This window comes from Cervus elaphus, chromosome 20, assembly GCF_910594005.1.
Source record: "Cervus elaphus chromosome 20, mCerEla1.1, whole genome shotgun sequence".
Lineage (NCBI taxonomy): Eukaryota > Metazoa > Chordata > Mammalia > Artiodactyla > Cervidae > Cervus > Cervus elaphus.
In genome coordinates, this window is record NC_057834.1 from 35809185 (window position 1) to 35836453 (window position 27269).

Below are 27269 nucleotides of genomic sequence, written 5' to 3' on the forward strand. Positions count from 1 at the left end.
GTGCTCGACAGTTATTGGCTGGATTCTCTTATGCATTTCTGCTGTCACCTGATGATTGGGTTTGGACTGTCTGGTTTAAGCAGTGAAGGCAGAAGCATGCAAAACCTCTTGAGACATTCATGATTTTCATATCATTGTTTCTGCCACTTTTTATTGGCCAAAACAAGACATTAGGCCAGACTATATTCAAGAGATAAAGAAATAGGTTCCCCTCTTGTATGAGAGAAGCTACCAAGTCACTTTATAAGGTCACAGATGCAGGTTGGGGAAGAGGTTGTGGCTATTTTTGCATCTACCACAAGTCTTGAAAAGTTAATATGTGCTCAGTCGCTCAGTCGTATCCAGCTCTTTTGTGACTCCGTGGACTGTAGTCCACCAGGTTCCTCTGTCCGTGGGATTTCCCAGGCAAGAATACTGGAGTGGGTTGCCCTCACCTTCTCCAGAGGCTCTTCCCACCCCAGGAATGGAACCTGCATCCGCTGCATCTCCTGCATTGACAGGAGAATTCTTTACCACTGAGCCACCCGGGAAGCCCAAAGTTGAATACAGTCTGGTCAAAATTAGTAAGAAAAACATAAATGTGCTCTTACAGTGGTCAGTGCTAATACTGAGCTTATGATTTGCAATGAAAAGGAACTAAATTCGATCATTGCACCATTCATAAGAAATCACTCTATGCTGAAACAGAACACATCTCAAACTCAATAGTTAAAACCATAAGCCAGATATATTCCTGGGATTAAGATCACAGAAAGACTAGCCATTTTGCTTGATGAATAAGGGGCAGAGTATAGTTGTCATTCATACATGAATTTTACGTGACTTACTTGTGACATGATACCATAGAGAACTGAAAGAAACTCACTCATGTCATCGACCTTGGCTCCCCACCAAAGATTAGGTCAAATACTTGTTTTTTCAGTGGATGATTCAATACATTTAAACACTGTTTCTCAGGGAAACATTCCTTAGTATCATGTGCTGTGCTGTGCTTAGTCGCTCAGTCATGTCTGACTCTTGGTGACCCCATGGACTACATGTAGCCCGCCAGCCTCCTCTGTCCATGGGGATTCTCCAGGCAAGAATGCTGGAGTGGCCTTCCTCTAGGGGATCTTCACAACCCAGGGATTGAACTTGGGTCTCCTGCATTGCAGGCAGATTCTCTACCGTCTGAGCCATCAGGGAAGTCCAAGAATAATGGAGTGGGTAGCCTATCTCTTCTCCAGGGGAACTTCCTGACCCAGGAATTGAATTGCAGGCAGATTCTTTACCAACTGAGTCCTTGGGAAGCCCCATTAGTATTATAATTACCCAAAATTGTGATCCCATTCACTGAAATCAGTTTCTAGAAATAAAAGGGATGACCTAAACTATATATCTCTAATTATGGAGTTGAAAAGTAAATTTAGAAAAAAATCTGAAAATATCTGAAAATAAACTAACATGGTTAAATTGGCCTTTTCCAATGAACATGATAGTTGAGCTCAAGAGTTTCAAATAGAAATAACTAAAGAGAAGGCAATGTAACAATGAAAAACAAATATGGCAATGTAGGAATGACAGAATTCCAAACATCTAAGTCATTCTCCTGAATATGAAAACCAGTGTGCAAACTTTTCTACCCATGATCAGAGATGTTTACATTTGCAAATAGCTATCTAAACTTATAAAACAACAAAACTAAATATTGTGACCATTAGTCTTTTTTTCTTCCAGTTTTATGAAGATATAACTGACATGCAGCACTGTATAAGTTTAGGGCTTCTCAGGTGGCATAGTGGTAAAGAATCTCTCTGCCAATGCAGGAAATGCAAATATGCAGATTTGACCCCTGGGTTGGGAAGATACCCTGGAGGAAGAAATGGCAATCCACTCCAATATTCTTGCCTAAGAAATCCCACAGACAGAGGAGCCTGTAGGCTACAGTCCATGGGGTTGCCTAAAGAGTCAGACTTGACTGAGTGAGTGAGCACCCATGCACACGTCATACAAGTTTAAGGTATACAGCATGATGATTTAACTTACATGCATCATGAAATAATGATCATAAGGTTAGTAAACATTTATTCTCTGATTTAAGCACAAAATTAAAGAAATAGAGGGACATGGTCTAGTGGTTAAGATTCTGGGCTTTCAACACTGGGGACATGGGTTTGATTCCTGGTCGGGGAACTAAGATCCCACATGCTGTCTGTGATCTTGGTTGAAAAAATATTTGTTCCCTTTTGATGAAAGTTTGTACCTTTTGACTGCTACCTTTATCCAATTTCTCCTCACAAACCCCTCCCCCATCTCAGGTAATTACAAATCTGATCACATTTCTATGCATCTGTTTGTTTTTGAAGTATAATTGACCTACAATAAATACAATTAGTTCCTGTCATAGAACATAGTGATTTGATGTTTCCATACATTTCAAAATGATCTTCATGATAAATCTAGTTACCATCTGTTACCATACAAAGATATTACATAATTATTGACTATATTCTCCACACCGTTTATTTCATACCCATGACTCATTCATTTTGAAACTGGAAGTTTGTTTCTAAATCTCCCTCATCTATTTCTCTTTCCCCCTCACCCCTCTTCCTTCTGTCAACCACTTCTTGTTCTCTCTATTTATGACTATTTATGTTTAGTTACGTTGGTTATTTGTTTTTTAGATTTCACATATAAGTGAATCATACAATATTCATCTTTCTCTGTCTGACTTACTTCACTAAGCATAATACCCTCTGGATCCACCCATATTGTCACAAATGGCAAGATTTGATTCTTCTTTATGTCTGAGTAGTATTTCCTTGTGTGTTTATGTAAACATATATACATATGCATAATACTTCCTTGTGTGTATACATCACATAATACTTCCTTGTGTGTATACACCACATCTTCATTCATTCATCTACTGACGGTCATTTAGGTAATATCCATATCTTGACTACTGAAAATAATAGTGCAGTGAACATAGGGGTGCATATGCCTTGAATTAGCATTTTCATTTTCTTCAGAGAAGTATCCAGGAACAGGATTGCTGGATACACAGCAAATTCCCTGAGTTGGACAGCAAATTCCCACTGGCTATCTATTTTACATACAGTAGTGCATGTGTTTCCAGGCTACTCTCTCCATCCATCCCACTCTTTCCTTCCCCCCATCTCCTGTGTCCTAAGTCCGTTCTCTATGTCTGTATCTCCATTGCTGCCCTGCAAATAAGTTCATCAGAATAAGATAATTAAACTTTTAATGCATTATGGCAATTCATTTTTCTCACACCTGACTTTCTTTACCCTACCTTGCTTGTCTGACTTCCATAGGTTTGGAATTCACACTCCTTGAAACAGACTGAATCAGATTAAAACAGATGCCAAGAGCAACAATCTACGAAAAGCAACTAAAACAGAGTAAATTGGTAAAACATAAACTTGCCCCACTCCCATAAAGTAGAGAGCATCCTCCCATGTAATTTTTTAGGCTCTCTAAAGCAGTCATCATCAAGGTTTTTGTGATGTGCAGTTGCAGCTAAAAATGTGTAGTTACAGACTAAATTTAGAACCAAATGTAGTTTAATGCTGTTTACCAGTGATGGGTGGCCTTATTTTAGTATCTAGATTTTTTAATTCTTTAATATACAGTCTACCACTGAACTGCTTGGTTTAGAAAATTGCAAAGTCTAACTAAAAGCTGTGGCTTTAAAATTTTTATTTTGCTGATTCTTTCTCAAAATGTTTTGGCCAATGGAAGTGAAGTAGTAAGAAAATTAATCTCTATATGTAAGCAAAATCAGTAGAAAGGCAGTTTCTCACTTTCTCTTCCAAATAAGTAGGGGACCCCTAACATGTGCCATCCAAGACAAGAGTAGAAATGGAGGCCTTCATTGTATGTATGTGTTTAAATGTTATATATTGTTTAAGCATTAGAAATCAATCTAGTGAACTATTAAAATATGTTTTTTCCTTTTACTATAGCAAATATGCCTTTACAACGACCCGCCAGTCTAGGTTCAAGTATAAACTCCTTGGATATTTGGAATTCCATACTGGAACGTGGCACTGTAAGAAATGCAAACTCTGGTTGCAGGTCCTAAGCCTGCAGCTTCCTCCTTCTCTTCCCACCCCCAGCTTCATCCTATAGCACAATCCATGTCAAAGGGAAATAGAAGCTCAATTGCAAGAGTTCCCAATGGCCAAAGCAGAAACATTTTAAGCAATAAGATAAAGTAGCATTAGATTATTACCTAAAGTATAAAATAAATACACATGAGTTCATAGTGATATAAACAAATATTGAATGAATGAATGAACACACACAGACAAATAAATAAATAATGGGGGCCAAAGGACAAACCTTCCTTACAAAAGTGGAACTTAACATCCTTTCAACTCCACTTCCTGAGTGTGGGTTGGACTTAGGAACTTGCTTCCAAACACTAAAGTATGGAAAGGGATAGATAGTAACATTACATTGAAGAAAACTGGCAAACACCACCATAACCAAGTGACTGAGATAAGCAGTACTTACAATAAGGACATGTTGATGTTGTGTATCCCTTGATACGATGTGATGAGAAGTACACTCCATCCCTGTGGCATTCTTTCTGCTAACCCATAACCCCAGTCGAATCCCGAGAAAAACATCAGATAAACGCAGATGAAACAGCATTATAGGATATCTGGCCAATGATCCTTAAAGTTGTCAAAGTCATGAAAAACAAAGATTGAGAAGCTGTCACAGACCAGGGCAGACTAAGCAGAAATATCTAAATGTAATGTGATATTTTAGATTGGATACTACAAACAGAAAAAGGATGTTAAAGGAAAAATGGTAAAATCTAAGTAGAGTGTGAAGTTAAAATTAATGCATATATATAGAATCTAGAAAAAAGGTACAGGTGAACCTATTTGCAGGGCAGGAATGGAGATGCAGACGTAGAGAACGGACATGTGGACACAGTGGGGAAAGTGGGGGGGGGATGGGTTGGGAATTGACATATATATACACTACCATGTGTAAAATAGATAGCTAGTGGGACAAAGCTACTGTATAGCAGAGGGAGCTCAGCTTGTGCTCTATGATGACCTAGAGGAGTGGGATGGGGGTGGGGGTGGGAGTGAGGTTCATGAGGGAGGGGATCAGTTCAGTTCAGTCACTCAGTTGTGTCCGACTCCTTGCAACCCCATGAACCTCAGCATGCCAGGCCTCCCTGTCCATCACCAACTCCCAGAGTCCACCCAAACTCATGTCCATGAGTTGGTGGACTCATCTCATCGTCTGTTGTCCAACCATCTCATCCTCTGTCGTCCCCTTCTCTTCCTGCCCTCAATCTTTCCAGGCATCAGGGTCTTTTCAAATGAGTCAGCTCTTCACATCAGGTGGCCAAAGTATTGGAGCTTCAACTTCAACATCAGGCCTTTCAACGAACACCCAGGACTGATTTCCTTTAGGATGGACTGATTGGATCTCCTTGCAGTCCAAGGGACTCTCAAGAGTCTTCTCCAACAACATAGTTCAAAAGCATCAGTGCTTCTGTGCTCAGCTTTCTTCTTTATAGTCCAACTCTCACATCCACACATGACCACTAGAAAAACCATAGCCTTGACTAGACAGACATTTGTTGGCAAAGTAATGTGTCTGCTTTTTAATATGCTGTCTAAGTTGGTCATAACTTTTCTTCCAAGGAGTAAGTGTCTTTTAATTTCCTGGCTGCAATCACCATCTGCAGTGATTTTGGATCCCCCCCCCCCCCCCCCAAAATAAAGTCAGCCACTGTTTCCACTGTTTCCCCATCTATTTGCCATGTTGTGATGGGACCAGAGGCCATGATCTTAGCTTTCTGAATGTTGAGCTTTAAGCCAACTTTTTCCACTTTCCTCTTTCACTTTCATCAAAAGACTCTTCAGTTTCTCTTCACTTTCTGCCATAAGGGTGGTGTCATCTGCATATCTGAGGTTATTGACATTTCTCCCAGCAATCTTGAGTCCAGCTTGTGCTTCCTCCAGCCCAGCGTTTCTCATGATGTACTCTGCATATAAGTTAAATAAGCAGGGTGACAACATACAGCCTTGACATACTCCTTTCCCTATTTGAAACCAGTCTGCTGTTCCATGTCCAGTTCTAACGGTTGCTTCCTGATCTGCATACAGATTTCTCAAGAGGCAGGTCAGATAGTCTGGTATTCCCATCTCTTTCAGAGGGAGGGGATGTATGTGTACATATGGCTGATTCCTTCATTGTACAACAGAAACTAACACAGCATTATAATATAATTATACTCCAATATGAATTTCAAAAAGGTAATATACCAATCAGGGTTTCTTAGTTTTGACAAATATACCACTGTAACCTGAGACAATACCTTTTCCAGCATTGATTGTGTGTACTTTTTTTTTTTTTTTTAATTGGAGGCTAATTACTTTACAATATTGTAGTGGTTTTTGCCATACATTGACATTAATCAGCCAAGGGTGTACATGTGAAAAGGTGTGGAAAAAAAGAAAAGAAAAAGAAAACTAATCTGCAAACTTTCCCATGAAGCATTAGCAGCTCTTTAAATCCTACTGTGAAAAAAGTAAAAGTCAAAAACAGAAAAAAAAAAAAAAAAAAAGAAACAATACCATTATGGGAAACTGAATGGATGAGGGATATATAGGAACCCTCTGTACTATCTCTGCAGTTTTTCTGTAGATCTAAAATTATTCTGCAGAGTTTTAAATGTTTCTTTTTTCACCCATGAAAAAGATCAGTTTCTTACATTGTCAGTAAATACAAATATCACTGTTTCTCATTAATATAAAATCTAAAAGTTGTTCCTGATTGTTTAAGCAACTGCCTAATAAACTGTGGTATTTGCTGGTGTTTTGAAATGAAACTATAGTTTTGATTACAATAATATGCATTTATAGCAGTGACTTAAACCCAACAAAAATAGTACTTGACTTAAACTATGCAAACTTTTATATAGTGGTTGTCAATGTGATTTTTGTGTTTGGACAACTTTTATAACATCATAAATATAAAATTTTATTTGCTAATTGAATATCCTTCATTCAACTAAATTGATGCCCCAAACAAGAAAACAGAAGATGTGATTTCAGCTTCCCCTCTACCCTGAATCAATAATATTGAAGTACTTAATGTAAAATGCTTTTTGTAGAATGCTGTATCAATTAAAAAGTGCTTTCTAGTTCATAGCCTTAAAATAATAATACTGATATATTGAATGCTTACATTGTGCCTAACACTAGGCCATGAGTTTTACATCATTATTGCATTCATACACATGACAATAGGAACATCCCCTTTGAAAGAAAGTGTTAGTCGCTCAGTCGTGTCCAACTCTTTGCAACCCCATAGACTGTAGTCTTTCAGGCTCCTCTGGCCATAGGATTTCCCATCAAGAATACTGGAGTGGGTAGCCATTTCCTCCTCCTGGGGATCTTCCTGACCCTAGGATGGAACCCAGGTCTCCTGCACTGCAGGCAGATTCTTTACTGTCTGAGCCACCAGGGAAGCCCTTTAAGTGAATATTACATTTATCTTATTTTTACCAGTGTTGAATCTGAAGCCTAAAGAGGTCAAGTACTTGACCAAAGTCATACAACTAATAAGAGGTGGGGACAAGACCTGAATCCATGCTTCATCCCTCCGGAGACAAATAGTGACCACTGGAAGATGATAGAAAGTCACAGAGCCAGGTGATAAAGGACATAAGTGCCACTTTGACACTCTTTATGTTCCCATGGTGACTTGTGTCTATGAATACTTTGATCTGATCTTTACCACATTTTACAAAGTCTTTAAAGGAGATGAATTTTATTTATTTTGTGATACTTCTAAGGTCATGGACATTGCCTGGAATTGATGTCCAATACAATTCCTATTTATAGAAAGAAGCTATTGTATATATATAGAAAAATGTGGTTACATGAGAAAAATACAGACCATTCACCCAATTCATCCTATGTCTGTTATCTCCTCCTCCTAAGAAGGCCAGGGGTCATTCAGTCACAGATACTATGAGTGTGATGATGACAGTGATGTGACCACCCCCACCTTTGACCACGCTCATCTCTCAGTCTACTTGGATGTCTCTTCCATGGGAAACTTGTCCTGATTCTCCAGAACTGGGTCAGATTTCCCTCCTTCTGGACTATCAGAGCACTTTTCATTCTATTTAACTCCCTGTTGGTTTTACTGTCTCCCTACTAGGATGAAAGCTTATCAAGTCTTGCTTACCACTATTCTCCTCTTACCTGGCACTGTGCCCGAAAGTGAAAGTGAAAGTGGCTCAGTCGTGTCCGACTCTTTGCAACCCCCTGGACCATACAGTCCATGGAATTCTCCAGACCAGAATACTGGAGTGGGTAGCCTTTCCCTTCTCCAGGGGATCTTCCCAACCCAGTAATCGAACCGAAGTCTCCCGTATTGCACGGGGATTCTTTACCAGCTGAGCCACAAGGGAAGCCCAAGAATACAGGAGTGGGTAGCCTATGCCTTCTCCAGCGGATTTTCCTGACCCAGGAATCAAACCGGGGTCTCCTGCATTGCAGGTGGATTCTTTACCAATTGAGCTATACTTAGGTAATTAATATGTATTGGCCGAGACATTCCTGTAGCAAATTTTGGATTCTAGGATCTTAAATCAGAATTTTCACAGTCCATTCTCCAGGAAGAGCATGATGGGGCTATAATTTATTCTTTGCAGCTGTCTCAGATCAAATTCTGTATCTTCATTTGAGACAAACAAACCAGGGTATTTTCATAAAGGTCAGACAAGGTACAAGTTGTCTTATGATTCAGATACCTTGTCCTATATAGATAGTTATCTGGAGGTGGCCCAGTAGAGTTTGTCAGGGGTCATTTCTGCATTGAATGGGAAGTTTTTCAACACTGGAATGATACAGCCACATCCTTAGATTATGTGGATCTCAACTGGACTGCAGTCTTACCTGATACCTGGTAGCAGAGAGAATAAGTTACAGTTTTCTCAGAAGACAGAGGCTGGAGGGTTCTGAAAATAAGACAACTAAAGTATTGAGAAGAAATATTCATACCAAGATATTTGAGCAGTTCTTAAATATTTTGATCAAATGTTGACTTTCATCATTGAGATTTTCTCACACAGGGTAATGTGCTGTTTGGTATTTAAAGAAGGATTGCTCCACTTCCCCTTTTCACTTCATTAATTTGAGCAGCGATACTCAGACAGGAGACTTGCTGAATTCACTCCTCAGTGCTGGGAACTGGCTTGTCTCCTATGAGATTCTCCTCAGGATGCTAGAGGAGGTTTCTGTGCTGTTGTGGGCATCCTTGCTGGTCCTCGGTAAGTGATGGGGGGACGTTTTTGCTCATTGGGAAAACTGAGTCTCTCCATAGGCAAATGAATTCTCTGGGCTGGCTGTGGAAAAAGAGATTTTACTCCCATTTAGAACAGCAGAAAATGAACAAAGGAGAAAGATATCAATTTAATGGAATGATAGGGGGAAAAATTATTTCCAAAAATGTGTTCCTCATTTGCTTTTAACTGCCTAATTGAAAAAATTTAATGAAAAATTTCTCTTACTCTCCAAGAGATGGGCTTATTTTTCCATGTAAAAACGTACAATTAGATTTAGTTACCTCTCTAATCACAGATCATGAAGAGCAAGAGTAAAAGACGAACTGACTACCTTATGAAAGGACCATATTCTGACCGTGGGCTGATGTAAAATGATCTTCTGCTGAAAATAGTTATTTACTTCTCTGTATTAAAAGATCAAATCTGTTCTGATGTTTGCAAAGAGCATAAGAGAGGAAATTAGACAGTTTCCCTTTGATTTTTCTTCCCTTCTTCTGTGTCAATTGCTAATATCTATCCAAATGGGACATGGAATCTCTAGTAGTTCAAACTTTGGGAAATGAAGACTAGTCAGTCATTTGTGCAATGAATTTTGTTAAACGTGTTTGTCTTGTTCTCAGCTATAACTCCAGGCTCTAATTAAGAAGGGAAGAGTTATTAGTGTGACTGGCGCATTATGGGAACTCAGTAAATAGTGAATGAGTGGCTATATGGGGCATAGCCTAGTGTTGGGCAATGCAGAGGATGCAGAACATGGAGCACATGGCCTCGGTCCTCAAGAACTGACACTCTGATAAGGAAATCAAAGGACGTATGAAAGAGTATTTGACTGGGCAATACAAGAAACATATTGCACAATGGGTTATAAGATAATGTGTGATGATAATGAATTATTGCTGATAACCCTGTGTCAGACAGTCTTCTAAGAATATCTCATTGTATTAGTGTATCTAATTCTTTAACAACCTAGGAGCTGGAACTGCTGTAAATCCTGTTTTATGGGTGAGGAAACCAAGGCAAAGAGATGACGTCTTGCCTTAAGTTTCATGCAGCAGTTAAGTAGCAGAGTCAGGATTCAAACCTCTAATCTGACAGTGTAGTTATGCTTTTAACCACTGCCCCATACTGCATATCCAGTTGAGGATTTCATGTGAACTCGAATGGGAGGGGTTCTAAGTCAAAAGAAAAGTGACGGTGCTGTGGCATAGAGGTATCTCAGAGGGCTTCATGGAAGAGGTGGAATTTCATCTGGGCTTTAATGCATGGGTGTAATTTGCTTTTGCTTCATACTGAGGGAGGAGAATAACACTCCAGGCAAGAAGATAGCAAAGCTAAGCCTCAGCAGCAGCCACAGTTATGTTAAAAAATAATTATAGCAACCCCTAACTGATGACTTACTAATTTGTCTCCTTAAAATAAGGCCACGAGGTCACTTTGATGGTCCTCATTTTACAGATGAAGAAATTGAGCCTTGGAGGTTTTATGTAGCTTGCCCAGTGTCACACAACTAAAATTCAAACCTGTTTCCACCTGAGTTTGCAGCCTGAAACTCTGGCCATGGCATTGCCTTGTTTCTCCAGGGTGGGTGGATCTAGGCATGTTTTTCCTCCTTTTGGGTAGAAGTTGAAAATGGGCAGGTGGGCTCTCAGGGTGAAATGGTTTGGGGCTCATCACCTTGTGCTGATACCTGGCATCTCTCTTGCAGCAGCTCCAGTCAGTGGACCAGTTGGTAAGTCCTTCTTTTCCTTTCTCTTTTAAGTTTCTGAATGTCCTAACAGCCATCCTGTATCTCAAATATTTGTGAAAAGGGGCTTTGTTGTGCCTGCATCCTTTTCTTGAGGACTACGGGCAGGTAAAAACAGGTCTTAGGACCCTAAGAGTTTGGGGATCACACTCCTGGACCAAACCTGCTGTTGTGCTGGATGATCTTGGAGGAGGACCTAGGATATATGTCATGGAATTCAAGGAGAAGGTGTGTCCCCATCTGATGTGGGATTCTAGCTGATCTGACAGAATGCATAGAATCCTGAGGGGGGAAGAATAGAAATAAACTATTACCTCAGTGGGGGAGGTTGAGGTGCAAACAACTTGCTGGTTTCTCCATATTCCCCCCAGCTTGACAGATCAGCTGCATGCTCATACTCAGCTGCTTCAGTCATGTCCTACTCTGTGACCCTGTGGACTGCAACCTGCCAGGCTCCTCTGTCTATGGGATTTTCCAGGCAAAAATACTGAAGTAGGTTACCATTTCTTCCTCCAGGGGTTCTTCCCCACCCAGGGATCAAAGCCATGTCTCCCGTGGCTCCTGCATTGGCAGGCGTATTCTTTATCATGAGTCACCTGGGAAGCCCCTGACAAATCACTGCCCCTAAGCAAGTGCAACCAATTCATCCCAAACTTCACCATTCTTTGTAGATATTTCTCTGTTAATGAGCTCAGATCATGATGACTTTGAGCCCCTATCCTACTACTTAGCAGAAAGTCCAGGCTTCTTTAGGGAGGTGTTTCCAGGAATTTTGGCAGTCCCTAAGGATTCATTCAAGTCTCGTCTAACCAGGGAGCTGATTATGGTCAGTCAAGCCCAGCCAGCAGGAGCCACTGCCCCTTGATGCACAGGGTCCAGTGAAACTTCCCGGAAGAGTCTCCCCCTCAGTGCTGTGGATGCAGACTTTTACCCACAAATAACTGGGAGGAGATCATAACTTGACAAGGCTTTTTTAAAAGTTCTATGATGGTGAAATAAAGTACAGAGAGTGTCAGCCAGTAGATGTGGGTAATCTCAGAACCCACTGCCTCCGTCCTAGCCTCAGAAAGACCCCGACAAGATGTGTCTCCTCCTGGCCACAGGGCTGCCTGTATGTAGCAGGGGCAGCTTACTCGGTGTGGCAAGGAGTGAAGCTGTGTCCATCAAAGGAAGTTTTCCCTTCTCCCTAGAACAAGACCCACTGCCCAAGTCTCCATTTCCCCAACCCCAGGTTCTTCCCAGGAACATAGATAATGCAGATTCCTGTTCTCTTCAAGAGAAACACGGTCCCATACCTGCTGGGGAGATAGTATATCTGAACAAACCTCTAAAGAAAGAGAGAGGAAAAAGGTCTGCAGAAACACCTGAATGTTTATATAACAGAACAGAACACTTACTTTTCTTGTTTAAAACAATCATTCAGGTCACTCTACAGTTTTTGCCCCCAGAGTATTTTCATTACATTTCGGTATAATTCTAAGGTGTATTTGGGCACTTCTTACGGAAAAAGTTGGGAATAAGTAAAGTCTCAGGGTTTCCCCAGTGGCTCGGCAGAAAAAAAAAAAAAAAAAAAAAAATCCACCTGCAATGCAGGAGCTGCAGGAGATATGGGTTCAATCCCCAGGTCAGGAAAGTCCCCTGGAGGAAGACTTGGCAACCCACTCCAGTATTCTTGCCTAGAGAATTCCATGGACAGAGGAGCCTAGAGGGCTACAGTCCATAGGGTCACAAAGAGTCAGACACGGCTGAAGTGATGTAGCTCTCATGCATGAAAAGTCTCAAGCTTTAAAAAGTAATTGCTCATACACCCTTAAATACAGATAGTTCTCCTTATCTGAGTATGAAATGTACTAAGATAAAAACACACTTAAGTGATTCCACTTACAATTTTACAGTAAATTGCATATCCTCAACATTGAGATATTATTTTTGAAAAAAGATAATATAAATGGAAATAATTTACTTTGTTTTCTGCATCACAAAATTTAGATTACCATAGGCAATTTGTAGAACAAAGCATGAAGTAAATATTGATTTTTTTTTTGGTGTGTGATCGCAGTCACAGCTTCAGGCATCGTGACTCTGTACAAGGCAGGAAAGCGGGGGGAGGGAGGAATAGGAAACTAAACCTGCAGAGGAGCTCCCCTGCTACGCTTCTCTCCCTTCATCGTAAAGGAAAAATCTTTCCCCAGAATCCTCACCCCTTAGTTCACTCCTAGCTTTATTCTTCTGACATCTCCTTATGCAGAACTGTGTCACATGGCTGGGCAGTTAGTGATTCAGTTTTTCAAACTTATTGGCGGACAACAGGCTCAACAGATGGGCACTGGGACTAACTTTCAGAAGCCAAGCAAGTATTGTCCCTATCACTGATTTCCCCTCTTCAGTTGTTAACAGATCTTGCTCCACTACACTTGTCAGTGACTTTGGAGGCATCACAGCTGTGGTCTCACAAAACTTTTACCACCTTCATGAATTACAGCATCTTTGACAGAATCTGAAGTATCACTTCAACAGTCAATTTTCATTGTACGTACCATGAAAGATTAGCCTATCAAAGCATTGTTCTGGCTAGATAGTAGCATTAAAGGAGTGAGAAAGTTTGCGTGGATGTTTGTGAATAATTTGGTTAGCAATTACTTTTGTTATGTCAAAGATGAAAACTTTTTTTTTCCTATCCTCGTATGTTTATAATGCATGGAGGATTGCAAATTAAACTGACAAAAGACAGATTGGCAAGAGAAAAGAAAAATTTTTATTCAAAACTTCAGGAGTACATAGAAAAATATAACCTAAGGAGGCATTAAAATTTGGGAATTATGTGATATCTGGATTGAAAGAAGGGGAGAAGAGCAAGAAGGTCACTTTGTTGTTGTTGTTCTTTAGTTGCTCAGTCGTGTCTGCTTCTTTGAGACCCCATGGACTGCAGCACATGAGGGTTCCCTGTCCTTCACCATCGCCCGGAGTTTGCTCAAACTCATGTCCATTGAGCCAGGGATGCCATCCAACCATCTCATCCTCTGTCACTCCCTTCTCCTCTTGCCCGCAACCTTTCCCAGCATCAGCAGGGTGTTTTCCAATGACTCAGCTCTTTGCATCAGGTAGCCAAAGTATCTGAGCTTCCGCTTCAGTATCAGTGTTTCCAATGAATATTCAGGGTTGATTTCCTTTAAGATTGACTGGAAGGCCACTTACTGGAAAACAAATAAGTTTTAGGAAAGATAAATAGGCCCTTAAAAGAATAGATGGGAGCTAAGCTAGTTTTCTCAAAATGTCTGTTTAGGTGTGGTATTGACTTTCAGTATCTGGTGATAAGAGCTGATCATTTATTTGCTCCTGGGGAGGTGATTTATGACAATTGAACTGTTTTCAGTGGCTTTGCTTCTAGGCAGATAAGGGAATTCAGAATAAAAATGAATAAATAAAATCTTTTATCTTATGCCCTCAGTTCAGAATAATTTTTATGCCACAGTTGTACCCTCACCCTTCAGTTACTAACTCGCACAACCTTGAAACTACAAAACTTAGAAAATAAACATTCGTATAAGAAAGAACCACAGTTAATAACTGTGGGAAGTAAAGTTAAAACAAAATCTACCAACCCAGAAATCCTCTCCAAATGGTAAGAAAGAGAGCAAATGCTTTCAGTACCAAATAAGCATTAAATCAAGTCCCTTACGATTATACAGTGGAAATGAGAAATAGATTTAAGGGACTAGATCTGATAGAGTGCCTGATGAACTATGGACAGAGGTTTGTGACATTGTATAGGAGACAGGGATCAAGACCATCCCCAAGGGAAAAAAAAATGCAAAATGTCTGTCTGAGGAGGCCTTACAAATAGGTGTGAAATGAAGAGAATCCAAAAGCAAAGGAGAAAAGGAAAGATACACCCATTTGAATGCAGAGTTCCAAAGAATAGCAAGGAGAGATCAGAAAGCCTTCCTCAGTGATCAGTGTATTGGAGAAGGAAATGGCAACCCACTCCAGTGTTCTTGCCTCGAAAATTCCAGGAATGGAGGAGCCTGGTGGGCTGCCGTCTATGGGGTCTCACAGAGTCGGACATGACTGAAGCGATTTAGCAGCAGCAGCAGTGATCAGTGCAAAGAAATAGAGAAAAAATAGTAAAATGGGAAAGACTAGAGATCTCTTCAAGAAAATTAGAGATACCAAGGGAACATTTCATGCAAAGATGGGCACAATAAAGGACAGAAATGGTATGGACATAACAGAAGCAGAAGATACTAAGAAGAGGTGGCAAGAATACACAGAAGAACTGTACAAAAAAGATCTTCATGACCCAGATAATCACAATGGTGTAATCACTCACCTAGAGCCAGACATCCTGGAATGTGAAGTCAAGTGGGCCTTAGGAAGCATCACTACGAACAAAGCTACTGGAGGTGATTGAATTCCAGTTGAGCTATTTCAAATCCTGAAAGATGATGCTGTGAAAGTGCTGCACTCAATATGCCAGCAAATTTGGAAAACTCAGCAGTGACCACAGGACTGGAAAATGTCAATTTTCATTCCAATCCCAAAGAAAGGCAGTGTCAAAGAATGTTCAAACTACTGCACAATTGCTCTCATCTCACACACTAGTAAAGCAATGCTCAAAATTCTCTAAGCCAGACTTCAACAATACATGAACTATGAACTTCCAGATATTCAAGCTGCTTTTAGAAAAGGCAGAAGAGCTAGAGATCAAAGTGCCAATATCTGCTGGATCATCGAGAAAGCAAGAGAGTTCCAGGAAAATATCTATTTCTGCTTTATTGACTACGCCAAAGCCTTTGACTGTGTGGATCACAAGAAACTGTGGAAAATTCTGAAAGAGATGGGAATACCAGATGCCCTGACCTGCCTCTTGAGAAATCTGTATGCAGGTCAGGAAGCAATAGTTAGAACTAGACATGGAACAACAGACTGTTTCCAAGTAGGAAAAGGAGTAGGTCAAGGCTGTATATTGTCACCCTGCTTATTTAACTTATATGCGGAGTACATCATGAGAAATGCTGGGCTGGAAGAAGCACAAGCTGGAATCAAGATTGCTGGGAGAAATATCAATAACCTCGGATATGCAGATGACACCACCCTTATGGCAGAAAGTGAAGAGGAACTAAAAAGCCTCTTGATGAAAGTGAAAGAGGCCAGCGAAATAGTTGGCTTAAAGCTCAACATTCAAAAAACTAAGATCATGGTATCCGGCCCCATCACTTCATGGCAAATAGATGGGACAACAATGGCAGACTTTAGTTTTTGGGGCTCCAGAACCACTATAGAAGGTGACTGCAGCCATGAAATTAAAAGACGCTTACTCCTTGGAAGGAAAGTTATGACCAACCTAGACAGCATATTAAAAAGCAGAGACATTACTTTGCCAACAAAGGTCCATCTAGTCAAAGCTATGGTTTTTCCAGTAGTCATGAATAGATGTGAGAGTTGGACTATAAAGAAAGCTGAGTGCTGAAGAATTGATGCTTTTGAACTGTGGTGTTGGAGAAGACTCTTGAGAGTCCCTTGGACTACAAGGCGATCCAACAAGTCTATCCTAAAGGAAATTAGTGCTGAATATTCATTGGAAAGACTGATGTTGAAGCTGAATCTCCAATACTTTGACACCTGATGCAAAGAGCGGACTCATTTGAAAAGACCCTGGTGCTGGGAAAGATTGAAGGTGGGAGGAGAAGGGGACAACAGAGGATGAGATGGTTGGATGGCATCACCGACTCAATGGACATGAGTTTGAGTAAACTCTGGGAGTTGGTGATGGACAGGGAGGCCTACACTCAATGGGGTTGCAAAGAGTCACACATGACTGAGCAACTGAACTGAACTGAACTGAAGCATTAAAGCAGAATACAATGCCCATCACAGGCAATACAGCAAGAGATTGCAAAGACAGAAAGGGATCTCTCACTCTTATATGGACAAGGGGATTCAGCCCATTACTTCCATGTTTTCAAGGTTAAACAATAATTAGTTCTCAAGCAGGAGGACTTGACAGCACCTTTTGCCACATATTTGGTGTCAGTCGCTCTGTTGTGTCTGACTCTTTGAGACCCCATAGACTGCAGCCCACCAAGCTCCTCTGTCCTTGGAATTCTCCAGGTGAAGATACTGGATTGGGTATCCATTCCCTTCTCCAGAGGATCTTCCCAACCCAGGGATCAAACCCGAGTCTCCTGTATTTCAGGAGGATTCTTTACCTTCTGAGCCACCAGGGAAATCCAATTTATCATGCAACTTCTCTTTTATCCAGAGGAGAAGTAACTGTTTCATATATTTATATAGGGGTCTTTCCAAGTGGCTCAGTGGGTAAAGTATCCACCTTTGATGCAGGAGATGTGGGTTCGATCCTTATATCAGGAAGATCCCCTGGAGGAGGGCATGACGCCCCATTCCAGTATTTTTGCCTGGAGAATCCCATAGACAGAGGAACCTGCCAGGCTACAGTCCATATGGTCACACAGAGTCAGATACGACTGAAGCAACTTAGCACGCACGTATCTTTAGGTAAGACTGGAGGTACTATTGCATATTGGAGCAAAGTACACACCAAAGGTAAACTCTTACCCTTCCATGGTAATGGGGATCAGGAGCCAGAGGAGCTGTCCCCCTACATGTCTGCATTTCAAAAAGATGGCTCCTTCTTGAGAAAGATGGTTCCGAGTTGTGAGACAGGCAAGAGACTTTTTAGCAATTATAAAGATTCACATACATTTGAAAGAAATTCTGAAGAAAAAAAGAGAGAGAGAGAGAGAAGTTGTTTCTCTTACTTTCAACAAGGAGAATGAAACCTCTTCTTTTTAATTTGTATTTACCCTTACATTCTCCAGCATCTGTCCTTCAATAATTCAAAGATCTTAAGGCTTGATTTTATGCAGGGCCCACATTTTATTTTCATGAAATCTTTGAGGTGTGGGGATTTAGAAGCACCTAGTTCCCAGCACTCATACCCTTTGTAGTTATTCCAGGGTAATTCCCGCTTCAGACAACAGCCTGCTCATACCAGCCCTACCTACTTCTTGTTGGTAAAAATACTATTTAGACCCTTGTCCATAACTGCGGAATTGACCCCAAATTGCTACACTCCCTCCCTCTATAATCCCTCATCCCACTTTGTGGCCTTGCCACACAAATGCTCATCTTAGAGAAATGCGAGTAACATGAAGAGTCCAGGTGGGAAGGAGCCCAGGAGGAATCTACTTGAGGATGTGGCCTGTTGGAAAAGGTAAGGGGGTTGGCAAGTCTCCCATCACTGATATCCCATGCTGAGTAGTTCCTGCTGGGGTTGCCCTCTGAAAGGCCAGTATTCTCTTGTAGACCATTGAACAGCTGCTGACACTCTTGAGTAAGACAAACAGTCAGCAAATTTGAAACCTGGGGAAACAGCAGCCCGGCCACAGGTTCTTTCAGAGATTCTCCAAATCCAGGTTTTCTGGTCCATTCCACACAAACCGCCCAGGTGGGGATGCAAGCACCTTAACCTCAGGCTTATTTCTCTTCTCTCCAGCTACTGTACACAAATCTGTGATTTCCGTCCAGCCTCCGTGGACCACTGTCTTCCGTGGAGAGAGAGTAAATCTGACTTGCAATGGATTTCACTTCTATGCACAAGAGAAATTAAAAGGCTACCGTTGGTTCTCTGGGAAAGCACGTCCACGTGAAACTCCAGGAAATACCCTTGAGGTTCGTGATTCTGGACAGTACAGGTGCCAGGCCCCAGGCTCACTCCCAAGTAACCCTGTGCACTTGATCTTTTCTTCAGGTGAGAAAGTAGGTGAATTAGTGAAAACTTGGGAAGCGGTTTCAGTACATCTTAGCTCCCTGGATTTTCCGAGGAAAGTCTTCATTCTACTCTAAGTCTTGATCTTTCAGTTTCATGTCCACCCTCCCTCATTGTCTATAGGTGTTTTTCAAACTGCTATTGACATCAGAGTTTAAACGTCTAACATTAATCAGCAGACATCTTGCACACTTACATAATTAAAGGAAGGAGTTAGTTTTAGGGGATTCAGAAGTGAAGCTGTCTTAGGTTCTGTCTTTAACGACATTATAGCCTCCTTTGGGAGAAATTGCATCTACATGAATGTGCTGAGCACAAAATATAAAGTAAAAAGTGCCGTAAAACAAGAATTCAGAGGTGGGAGATCTCCAGCCTCAGGCCTCGTGTCCTCACCTGTCTTAGGATTTGTCCCTTCTCCACTACTTTTCTCTCTAACTGGCACACATATCTCTTTGTCCAGTTTTTCCTATTCCAAAGATCTTCATTTAGAGCAGTGGTCGCCAACTTTTTTGCCACCAGGGACCATTTCAGTGGAAGATAACTTTTCCATGGAGTAGGGAGTAAGGAGACGGTTTTGGGGTGATTCAAGTGCAGTGGGGTTCATGCTCCTGTGAGAATCTAATGCTGCTGCTGATCTGACAGGAAGCGGAGCTCAGATGGTAATGTGGGTGATGGGGAGCAGCTGGAAACACAGGTGAAGCTTCGCTTGCTTGCCTGCTGTTTACCTCCTGCTGTGCTGCGTAGTTCCCAACAGGCCACTGTCCGTGGTGGTCTGGGTGTTAGGGACCCCTGGTTTGATCAGTCCCTAGGCATTGGTCCATAGGAGCAGGCATTCACTGCCATCATCTCAGAGAGAAAGGGTAGAACTTGCCTCTAATCAGAATCTGTAGAGCGTGAGAGTTTCTTGAGTGGACCACATTTACTGTCTTTCGACCCTGGATTTGCGTCTAAGACCACAAACCCTCTGCATAGTGCATTTCAATGCACTGTAACACTTCCTAGGATATTTCTCCAAAACCACCTTTGATAACTGCTGTTATTTAGTCAGCAGGTTGGTGCCAATCTTTGCTGTATTCAACGATGTCAGAGGTTTTGGTCACATCTCTCAGCTTTTCCTCTCTATGTTAGAATCCTTTTACTTTTGAATCTGTCCTTGAATGATTAAATAGATGTGTCTAGGATTTATTTAGGAATTGTATCTGAAGCAAGTCACACTGATTTGGAAGGAGATTCTGAATGAGCTTGGATCAGGAGACTAAATCCTGGGGAAGGAAAAGGAAGAAAAGAAAAACTCTGCAATTGAGGAGACTCAGAGGAAAGAGTGCTTGAATGACAGTGTCTTACCTCTGTGTGATTTTCAGCCTCCCTCATCCTCCAGGTGCCGTACTCCGTGTTTGAAGGTGATGAGTTGGTCCTGAGATGCCAGAAAAGGGGGAGAGAGAAACTGGCTGTTGTGAAGTATACTTGGAATCAAAAAATTATTTCTGGTTCTGACGAAAGCTTGGATCTTTTGATACCAAAAGCAAGCTTAAATAACAGTGGCTGTTACCAATGCATTGCATTCTTGGAAAATGCTTATGTATTGAGAGCAAGTCAGGCAAATGTTCAAATTCAAGGTAAGCCCTTCATTTCATACACATTTCCTTAGCAGTGTCAGGGTGGGGTAAATTGGGCACCTGAGTGGGGATCTGTAAAAGTAGTTTTTCTGTTTATTGATTTGTTTTGGTGGACCTCATGGCTTGCAGGATCTTCTGAGTTCCCCGATCAGGATCAAAACAGGGCTCTTGGCAGTTAAAGCACAGTGTCCTAACAACTAGACGTCCAGGAAATTCCCTATATAAGCTGATACCATAGCAAATGTTGGATAAATTCGTGACCTAAGTCCTCTAAGAGGTAGAGAAAGTGGAGTAATTGAACTTAAATAGTCCTGGCGAAGAAAAAGGTGATAGAGGGACCAATAAGTTTGTCTTGTTGGGTGTCTGAAGTTTTTTGGGACCAAGAATCCAAGCCGGCCTCATACTGAGAGCTTGGCTTCCCTCTTCTCTCTAGAACTGTTTTCACGCCCAAAGCTGGAAGTCACCGATTCCCAGCCCATCGAGGGGAACCCTGTAAACCTGACCTGTGGGACACGGCTCCCGCTAGAGCGGCCGGACACTCCGCTTCGCTTTGGGTTCTTCAGAGAGGACGGGGCTGTGATCTCAAACTGGAGCGGGTCCCCGGACCTCCAGATCACAGCCATGTGGAGAGAAGACTCAGGATCATACTGGTGTGGTGCTGAAACAGTGACCGGTGGCATCCGCAAACGCAGCCTCCCACTTCAGATTGACGTGCAGAGTGAGTGTTGGAGGGCCAGGCTGTGATGTCTCCCCTGGCTGCTCCGTCTGGCCCCGTGGGGGTAGGGGCTGCCCAGCACAGATGGATTTTGTCAGCCTGACAGAGGCTCCAGGCTTAGATCTCATGAGAAGTGAGGTACTATAATAAAAGAAATACAGGATTTTGCTTCCATCTATATGTCTCTAAAAACATAGCCTTTTGTAAAAGTTTCAGCTCCTTGAAATGACAGAGGTGATTCATGGAGGTAGACACAGAGCTGGGGAAAACAAAATGAAAACAAGGAGCTAAATGCTTTGCTACTGAATTGACAGATTCTAGGATGTCAGGTCTTTGGGGAAACTGTTTAGAAAACACACAACCACAGAGGTGGACCTCAACTGGTAACATCAAACATTGTGATGTCTAAAGTGGAAGAGGAGGACATACATACATAGAAAGATAAATACAGTAAATATCAGCTCATCTTAAGTACCAAAGCAGGACTGGTGGAAAAGGATGTAGTCTAGGCCAGTGTAATGATAGTGACTATTGCTATTATCTTTCTGGGATCAAAATAATTCAGGCTGACAACTAGGACATGACATAAAACCCAAACACTTTTCCAAGGAGAATCAATTTTTCTCTCCTGGAGCCCGTGTATCAGGATGAAAAGGTGATGCTTTAGTGATGCTTTAGGTCTGAAATCTGCAATCTCTGGGCTACAGTGCTAGCATCTGCAGAAGAGTCCCATAAAAAGTGCCCCTGTCCAATATCCCAGCCCCATCTTCTCCCATCATGCCCTCACCTGTCATCTTGTGTTCACACAGGAATCCCTGTGTCTGGAGTGTTCCTGGAGACCCAGCCCCAGGAGGACCAGGTGGTTGAAGGGGAGACGCTGGTCCTTGTCTGCTCTGTGGCCAAAGGCACCGGGAAAACCACGTTCTCTTGGCACAGAGAGGACACGAGGGAGACTCTGGGGCAGAAAAGTCAGCGCTCCCAGAGAGCCGAGCTGGAGATCCCCGTTATCTGGGAGAGCCACGCCGGGCACTACTACTGCACAGCTGACAACGGCTACGGCCTCATCCAGAGCGAGGCAGTGAACGTCACTGTGAGAAGTAAGTTTTAATCTCCATTCATCTTACTTATTCTCATATTTCTCAAATTAGGGATGGACATAGCCAACACTATCTTTATGATTCTCCTTTTTAAATTTCATTTCCACTTTGCCATCTTCCGAGGTGATAGACACTTTCTTCCATTAAATATCAATAATTCAGGTTGTAAGGAGGTACTCCAGTGAGCTAATGCTGTCCAGGAACCATTTCACTCCTTGGGGATGATTTTTGTGTGACTTTATGCTGATCCATTGTTTTGTTGCTCTCCAAGAACAGCCTCATATCATTAATAGTGTTTTAGGGTAGGGCATAGCTCCCCCATCCTAAGCATCAACTATACTCTCGTTTCAATAAATCATCCCACAGGACCAAAGATCTAAGGCATCATTTTATTCTGTTACTGAGGGTCTAAGAGTATCTTAGTACCAAATGGCATGCAAGTTAAGAAACTTACAAGTACCAAGAGTGAATGCAGAGCCCCTTTTATGTCCATAGAGGAGATAAGCCTTCCTTTGGGATTGCACAGTCCTAGCTTATATCTCTCTCTCCCATCATCTATCTCCAAGGAGTCATATAAAGTCAAGCCAGGTTCCCACTCAGCTGCTCTGGCACTGAAGAAATGATTCCTACGGGGCTTCAGTGCAGCCTCTGTTTCAGGTTCACTTGCATCCTGGGCTAACCAATAAAGCTAACTTTTACGGAGGAACTACAGGAAAGCAAAGATTTTCCTGCTTTCCTTTACATTTAAACCCCTTAAAAGAGTTATCTCTACTCACTGTCTTCACTTCTATTTTCTCTCAGACCTGTCACTGTCAGGCTTTCCTCACTCCAATAGGTACTATTAAACCTATTCATCAGATACTCCTTTTAAGTTTTTGTCACTGGATCTTCATCACATTTTTCCCTGGAGTAGGAAATGGCACTGTGCTCTGGTATTCTTGCCTGGAAAATCCCATGGGCAGAGGATCTTGGTGGGCTATAGCCCATGGGATCGCACAGAGTCAGACATGACTGAACAACTGGGCATATCACATTTTTAATTATTATGTTTTAGGAAATCCTCCCAAGACTCTATCTTTCTCTACTCTCTGCATCCACTCCCTGGATCATCTCACCCAATCTTGTGACTTTAAATACACTTAAAACTGTATATACCTGTGACTCCCAAATTCAATCTACAGCCTAGATCTCCAGTCTGAACCCAAGACCCATATATTCAAGTACTTAACTACTTCACAGGATTGGCTAATTGGCATCTTAAACTTAATTCATTCAAAACCAGATTTGTGATTTTTCACCCCAAATATGTGCCTGCTTAAGCTTTCACTTGGTATGTATAAAACTCCATTCTCTTAGTTGTCCAGGTCAAAAAGCCAGGCATCATTCTAGAGCCTCCACCTCGAATCCACCTGCAAGTCCAATAGCTCTGCCTTCAAAATATCACCAGAATGTGACTAATTCCCACCACGTCCACTCCTACCACTTGATCCAAGCCACCTGGATGATTGCAATAATACTGTTCTGCTTCATCTGTTGTTCTACACAGCCTGTTCTCAACACAGCATCAGAAGGAACTCTAAGCCATAAATCAGATCATGTTTCTCTTCTGCCCATGGCTTCCTATCTCCTTCAGAGAGAGAGAACCAATGTCCTCTCAACATTCCACCAGGTCCTGGTGATCTGTTGGTCCTATTACTGTGACCTAATGGCTCACAACTCCCCTTCTCCACTTGAGCCACCAGGGCCCCCGTCTCTCCTTCAAACCTCTCAGTCACATTCCACCACAGGGCCTTTGCAATGCTCTTCCCTGGTATCTTCATGCTCATTCCCTTGCTTCCTTCAGAACTCTACTCACCTTCTCCATGAGACCTTCCTAGCCATGCTATACAGTGTAGCAGCTCTTCACCAAGGCCCTCCCTCTCCTGGTCCTTCTTGATTCTTCTTTGCAGCATGTGTCACCAACTCCCAGACCATGCAGTCTTTGCTGTCTCCTTCCACACCTCCCACGAGGGCTTCCCTGGTGGCTCAGATGGTTAAGAACACACCTGCAATGCAGGAGACCTGGGTTTGGTCCCTGAGTTGGGAAGATCTCGCTGAGATGGGAATGGCAACCCATACCAGTATTCTTGCCTGGAGAAATCCCCAAGGACAAAGCCTGGCGGGCTATAGTTCATGGGGTCACAAAGAGTCAGAAATGACAGGGTGACTGACACTTTCAACACTTCCACACCTCCCATAGTAGCTTCATGAAGGTAGATCTCTATTTTGACCATTTGTTATCACAAGTGCCTATTCTACTGCTCAGCTCATAATAAGCATTCAGTAAATATTTGCTGAGTGAATATATTTTGCATATATCACTTTTGCTTATCATAGTAATAATCCTAGAAAAGAAAGATATCGTTATCTTCATTCTACAGAAAAGGAAAGTGAAACTCAAAAAAGTTTGCTGATTTGCATTAGGTACAAACTTCTACCTAGCAGCCTGGATTTGAACCTCAATACAATCTTTTAGCTCAGAGAGACAGAAACCATTGTCAAAGTTTCTTGAAGAAGTGCCACTATCCACCATGCTAAATAAGCAGAGAACTGTGCTGTTTATATCAAACCAGTCAGCCCTGACTGAGCCATAGACCTAAACAGTTTGGCTAGTGGCTCTGGGAAGGGGTTGCTATGCTAATGGCACAGCTGCTTTACAATTTTCCCTTCAACTCCCTCGGGGCATGTCCCGTGATCAAGCCGGGCCTTCCCAGGTCAGGGGAACTGACATGTCTTCCCCCAAAAATATGCCACAGGAGGGTCTGCATCTCACCCTCAAAATTTCTTGAACAGTAATATTGGGTGTAATTCCCAGCAGAGAAGGGCAGAGACTAAGCCTGAAATACCATTAAAATGACATTTCAAGAATCAGGTGGGCGAAGGGAAAAAGAGATTAGCAAAGCTGAAAGCTGCCCAAAGACACCCTCTGAGGAGTCTTGAACGCCCTAGAATCCAGAGTGACATTGAGGGTAGGAGCATTGCTTCTTCAGGAAGGCTTTTTTTTGCTAATTGATTTTCTTTTAAATTTTATTGTAGTATAGTTGATTTACAATGTTGTGTTAGTTTCAGGTGTATGGCAAAATGAATCTGCTATACATACACATGTATCCATTCTTCTTAAGATTCTTTCCCTATATAGGTCATTATGAAGTATGAAGTATGGAGTTTTGAGCTACATCCTGTGCTATATAGGACTTCCTGGTGGCCCAAATGGTAAAGAATCCACCTGTGATACAGAAGACCCAGGTTTGATCTCTGTGCTGGGAAGATCCCCTGGAGAAGGGAATGGCAACCCACTCCAGTATTCTTGCCTGGAAAATTCCATGGACAGAGGAGCATGGAGGGCTACAGTCCATCGGGTTGTGAGAGTCAGACACAACTGAGCAACTAACAGTTACCCTGTGTTATACAGTAGGTCCTTATTAGTGATCTGCTTTTTATGGAGTAGTGTATATATGGGAGGGCATGGCAACCCACTCCAGTATTCTTGCCTGGAGAATCTCCATGGACAGAGGAACCTGGTGGGCTCCAGTCCACAGGGTCACAAAGAGTCAGACACGACTGGGGCAACTCAGCATGCACGCACACGGTGCATATATCAATCCCAGTCTTCTAATTTATCCCCTTGTAACCATACATTTGTTTTGTATGGTTGTGCTTAGTCACTCGGTCATGTTTGGCTCTGCAATTCCATGGACCATAGCCCACCGGGCTCCTCTGTCCATGGGATTCTCCAGGCAAGAATACTGGAGTGGGTAGCCATGCCCTCCTCTAGGGGATCTCCCAGACCCAGGGATCAAACCTGGATCTTCTGCACTGAAGGCAGATACATCACCATCTGTGCCACCAGGGAAGCCCAAGTTTGTCTTACGCATCTGTAACTACTTCTGTTTTATAGATAAGTTCATTTGTACCCCCCCCCCCCACTTTTTTTTTAGACTCCACATATAAATGATATCATGTGATATTTGCCTTTCTCTGTCTGGTTGACTGCACTCAATATGAGTCCAGGAAGACTCTTATACTGAAAAGTTTACTTACAATCCCTGAAAGAGAATAATTGTGAATCTGTTGGTAATTCACACCTATATGTAAAATTTCTCATCTTTCCTTTTGAATTTTAAGGTCAGTAGAATGAATCAGCGTCCTCTGATACAGGCAGAGAACTGGTTCCTTCACACATATAATTTCATTTTATTCTCACAACTGCTTTGCAAGGGAACAGATGATCTCAGAGTTTAAGCAGATTTCAAGGATTCAGTTGATATGCATCAGAACTAGAATGTCTTCTTTTTAGCTTGTGGACCTCCTGCAAAATCTCTGTGCTTAGAAATGTCATATAGCATAGCAAATAGCATAGCAGGATAGAAACTCTGAGATAGCCTGGAGCACTAGTGCCTTGGTAGGCTGTCTTAGCTTGCATTACTGTAACAAGATATGGTAGACAGGGTGACTTTAAGAGCAGGAATTTATTTCTTACAGTTTCAGAGGCTGGAAGTCTGAGATCAGGACTGAAATCAGAATGCTGGCATGGTTAGTTTCTGGAGAGACCCCTCTTCCTGGCTTGCAGACTGCTGCCCTCTGGCTGTGTCCTCATGTGATAGAGTTGGGGAGAGAGTGAGAGAGATCTCTGGAATCTCTTCTTCTAAGGGCCCTAATCCCATTATGAAGGACCATTCTCATGGCCTCATCTAAACCTGACTACCTCTCAAAGGCACCATCTCCAAACCCATCACACTAGGGTTAGAACCACTTCAATTTATGAATTTTGGTGGAACACAATTCAGTCCATAGAATGGGCTGAAGTTGGCTAAGGTAGTGCATGTGTGCGCATGCATGTGTGTGTGCTCAGGTGTGTCCGACTCTTTGTGACCCCAAGGACTGTAGCCCACTAGGCTCTGCTGTCCAGGGAATAGTCCAGGCAAGAAT

General features: G+C 42.1%; 1 protein-coding gene across 3 annotated transcripts in view; it reads left to right on the top strand.

The window, feature by feature from the left end:
* The first annotated feature begins 9208 nt into the window (after positions 1 to 9208).
* The window catches only part of FCRL4 (Fc receptor like 4), a 38323-nt gene continuing 20262 nt past the window's right edge, over positions 9209 to 27269 (top strand). For 2 of the 3 annotated variants that reach the window (XM_043877337.1, XM_043877338.1), the window contains exons 1-6: positions 9209 to 9325; positions 11046 to 11069; positions 18601 to 18855; positions 20235 to 20489; positions 20923 to 21207; positions 22014 to 22301. In XM_043877337.1, the coding sequence (XP_043733272.1) occupies positions 9277 to 9325; positions 11046 to 11069; positions 18601 to 18855; positions 20235 to 20489; positions 20923 to 21207; positions 22014 to 22301 (1156 nt within the window). In that variant the 5' untranslated portion in view covers positions 9209 to 9276. The remainder of the gene's footprint in view (positions 9326 to 11045; positions 11070 to 18600; positions 18856 to 20234; positions 20490 to 20922; positions 21208 to 22013; positions 22302 to 27269) is intronic. The other variant, XM_043877339.1, reaches the window with a different exon arrangement.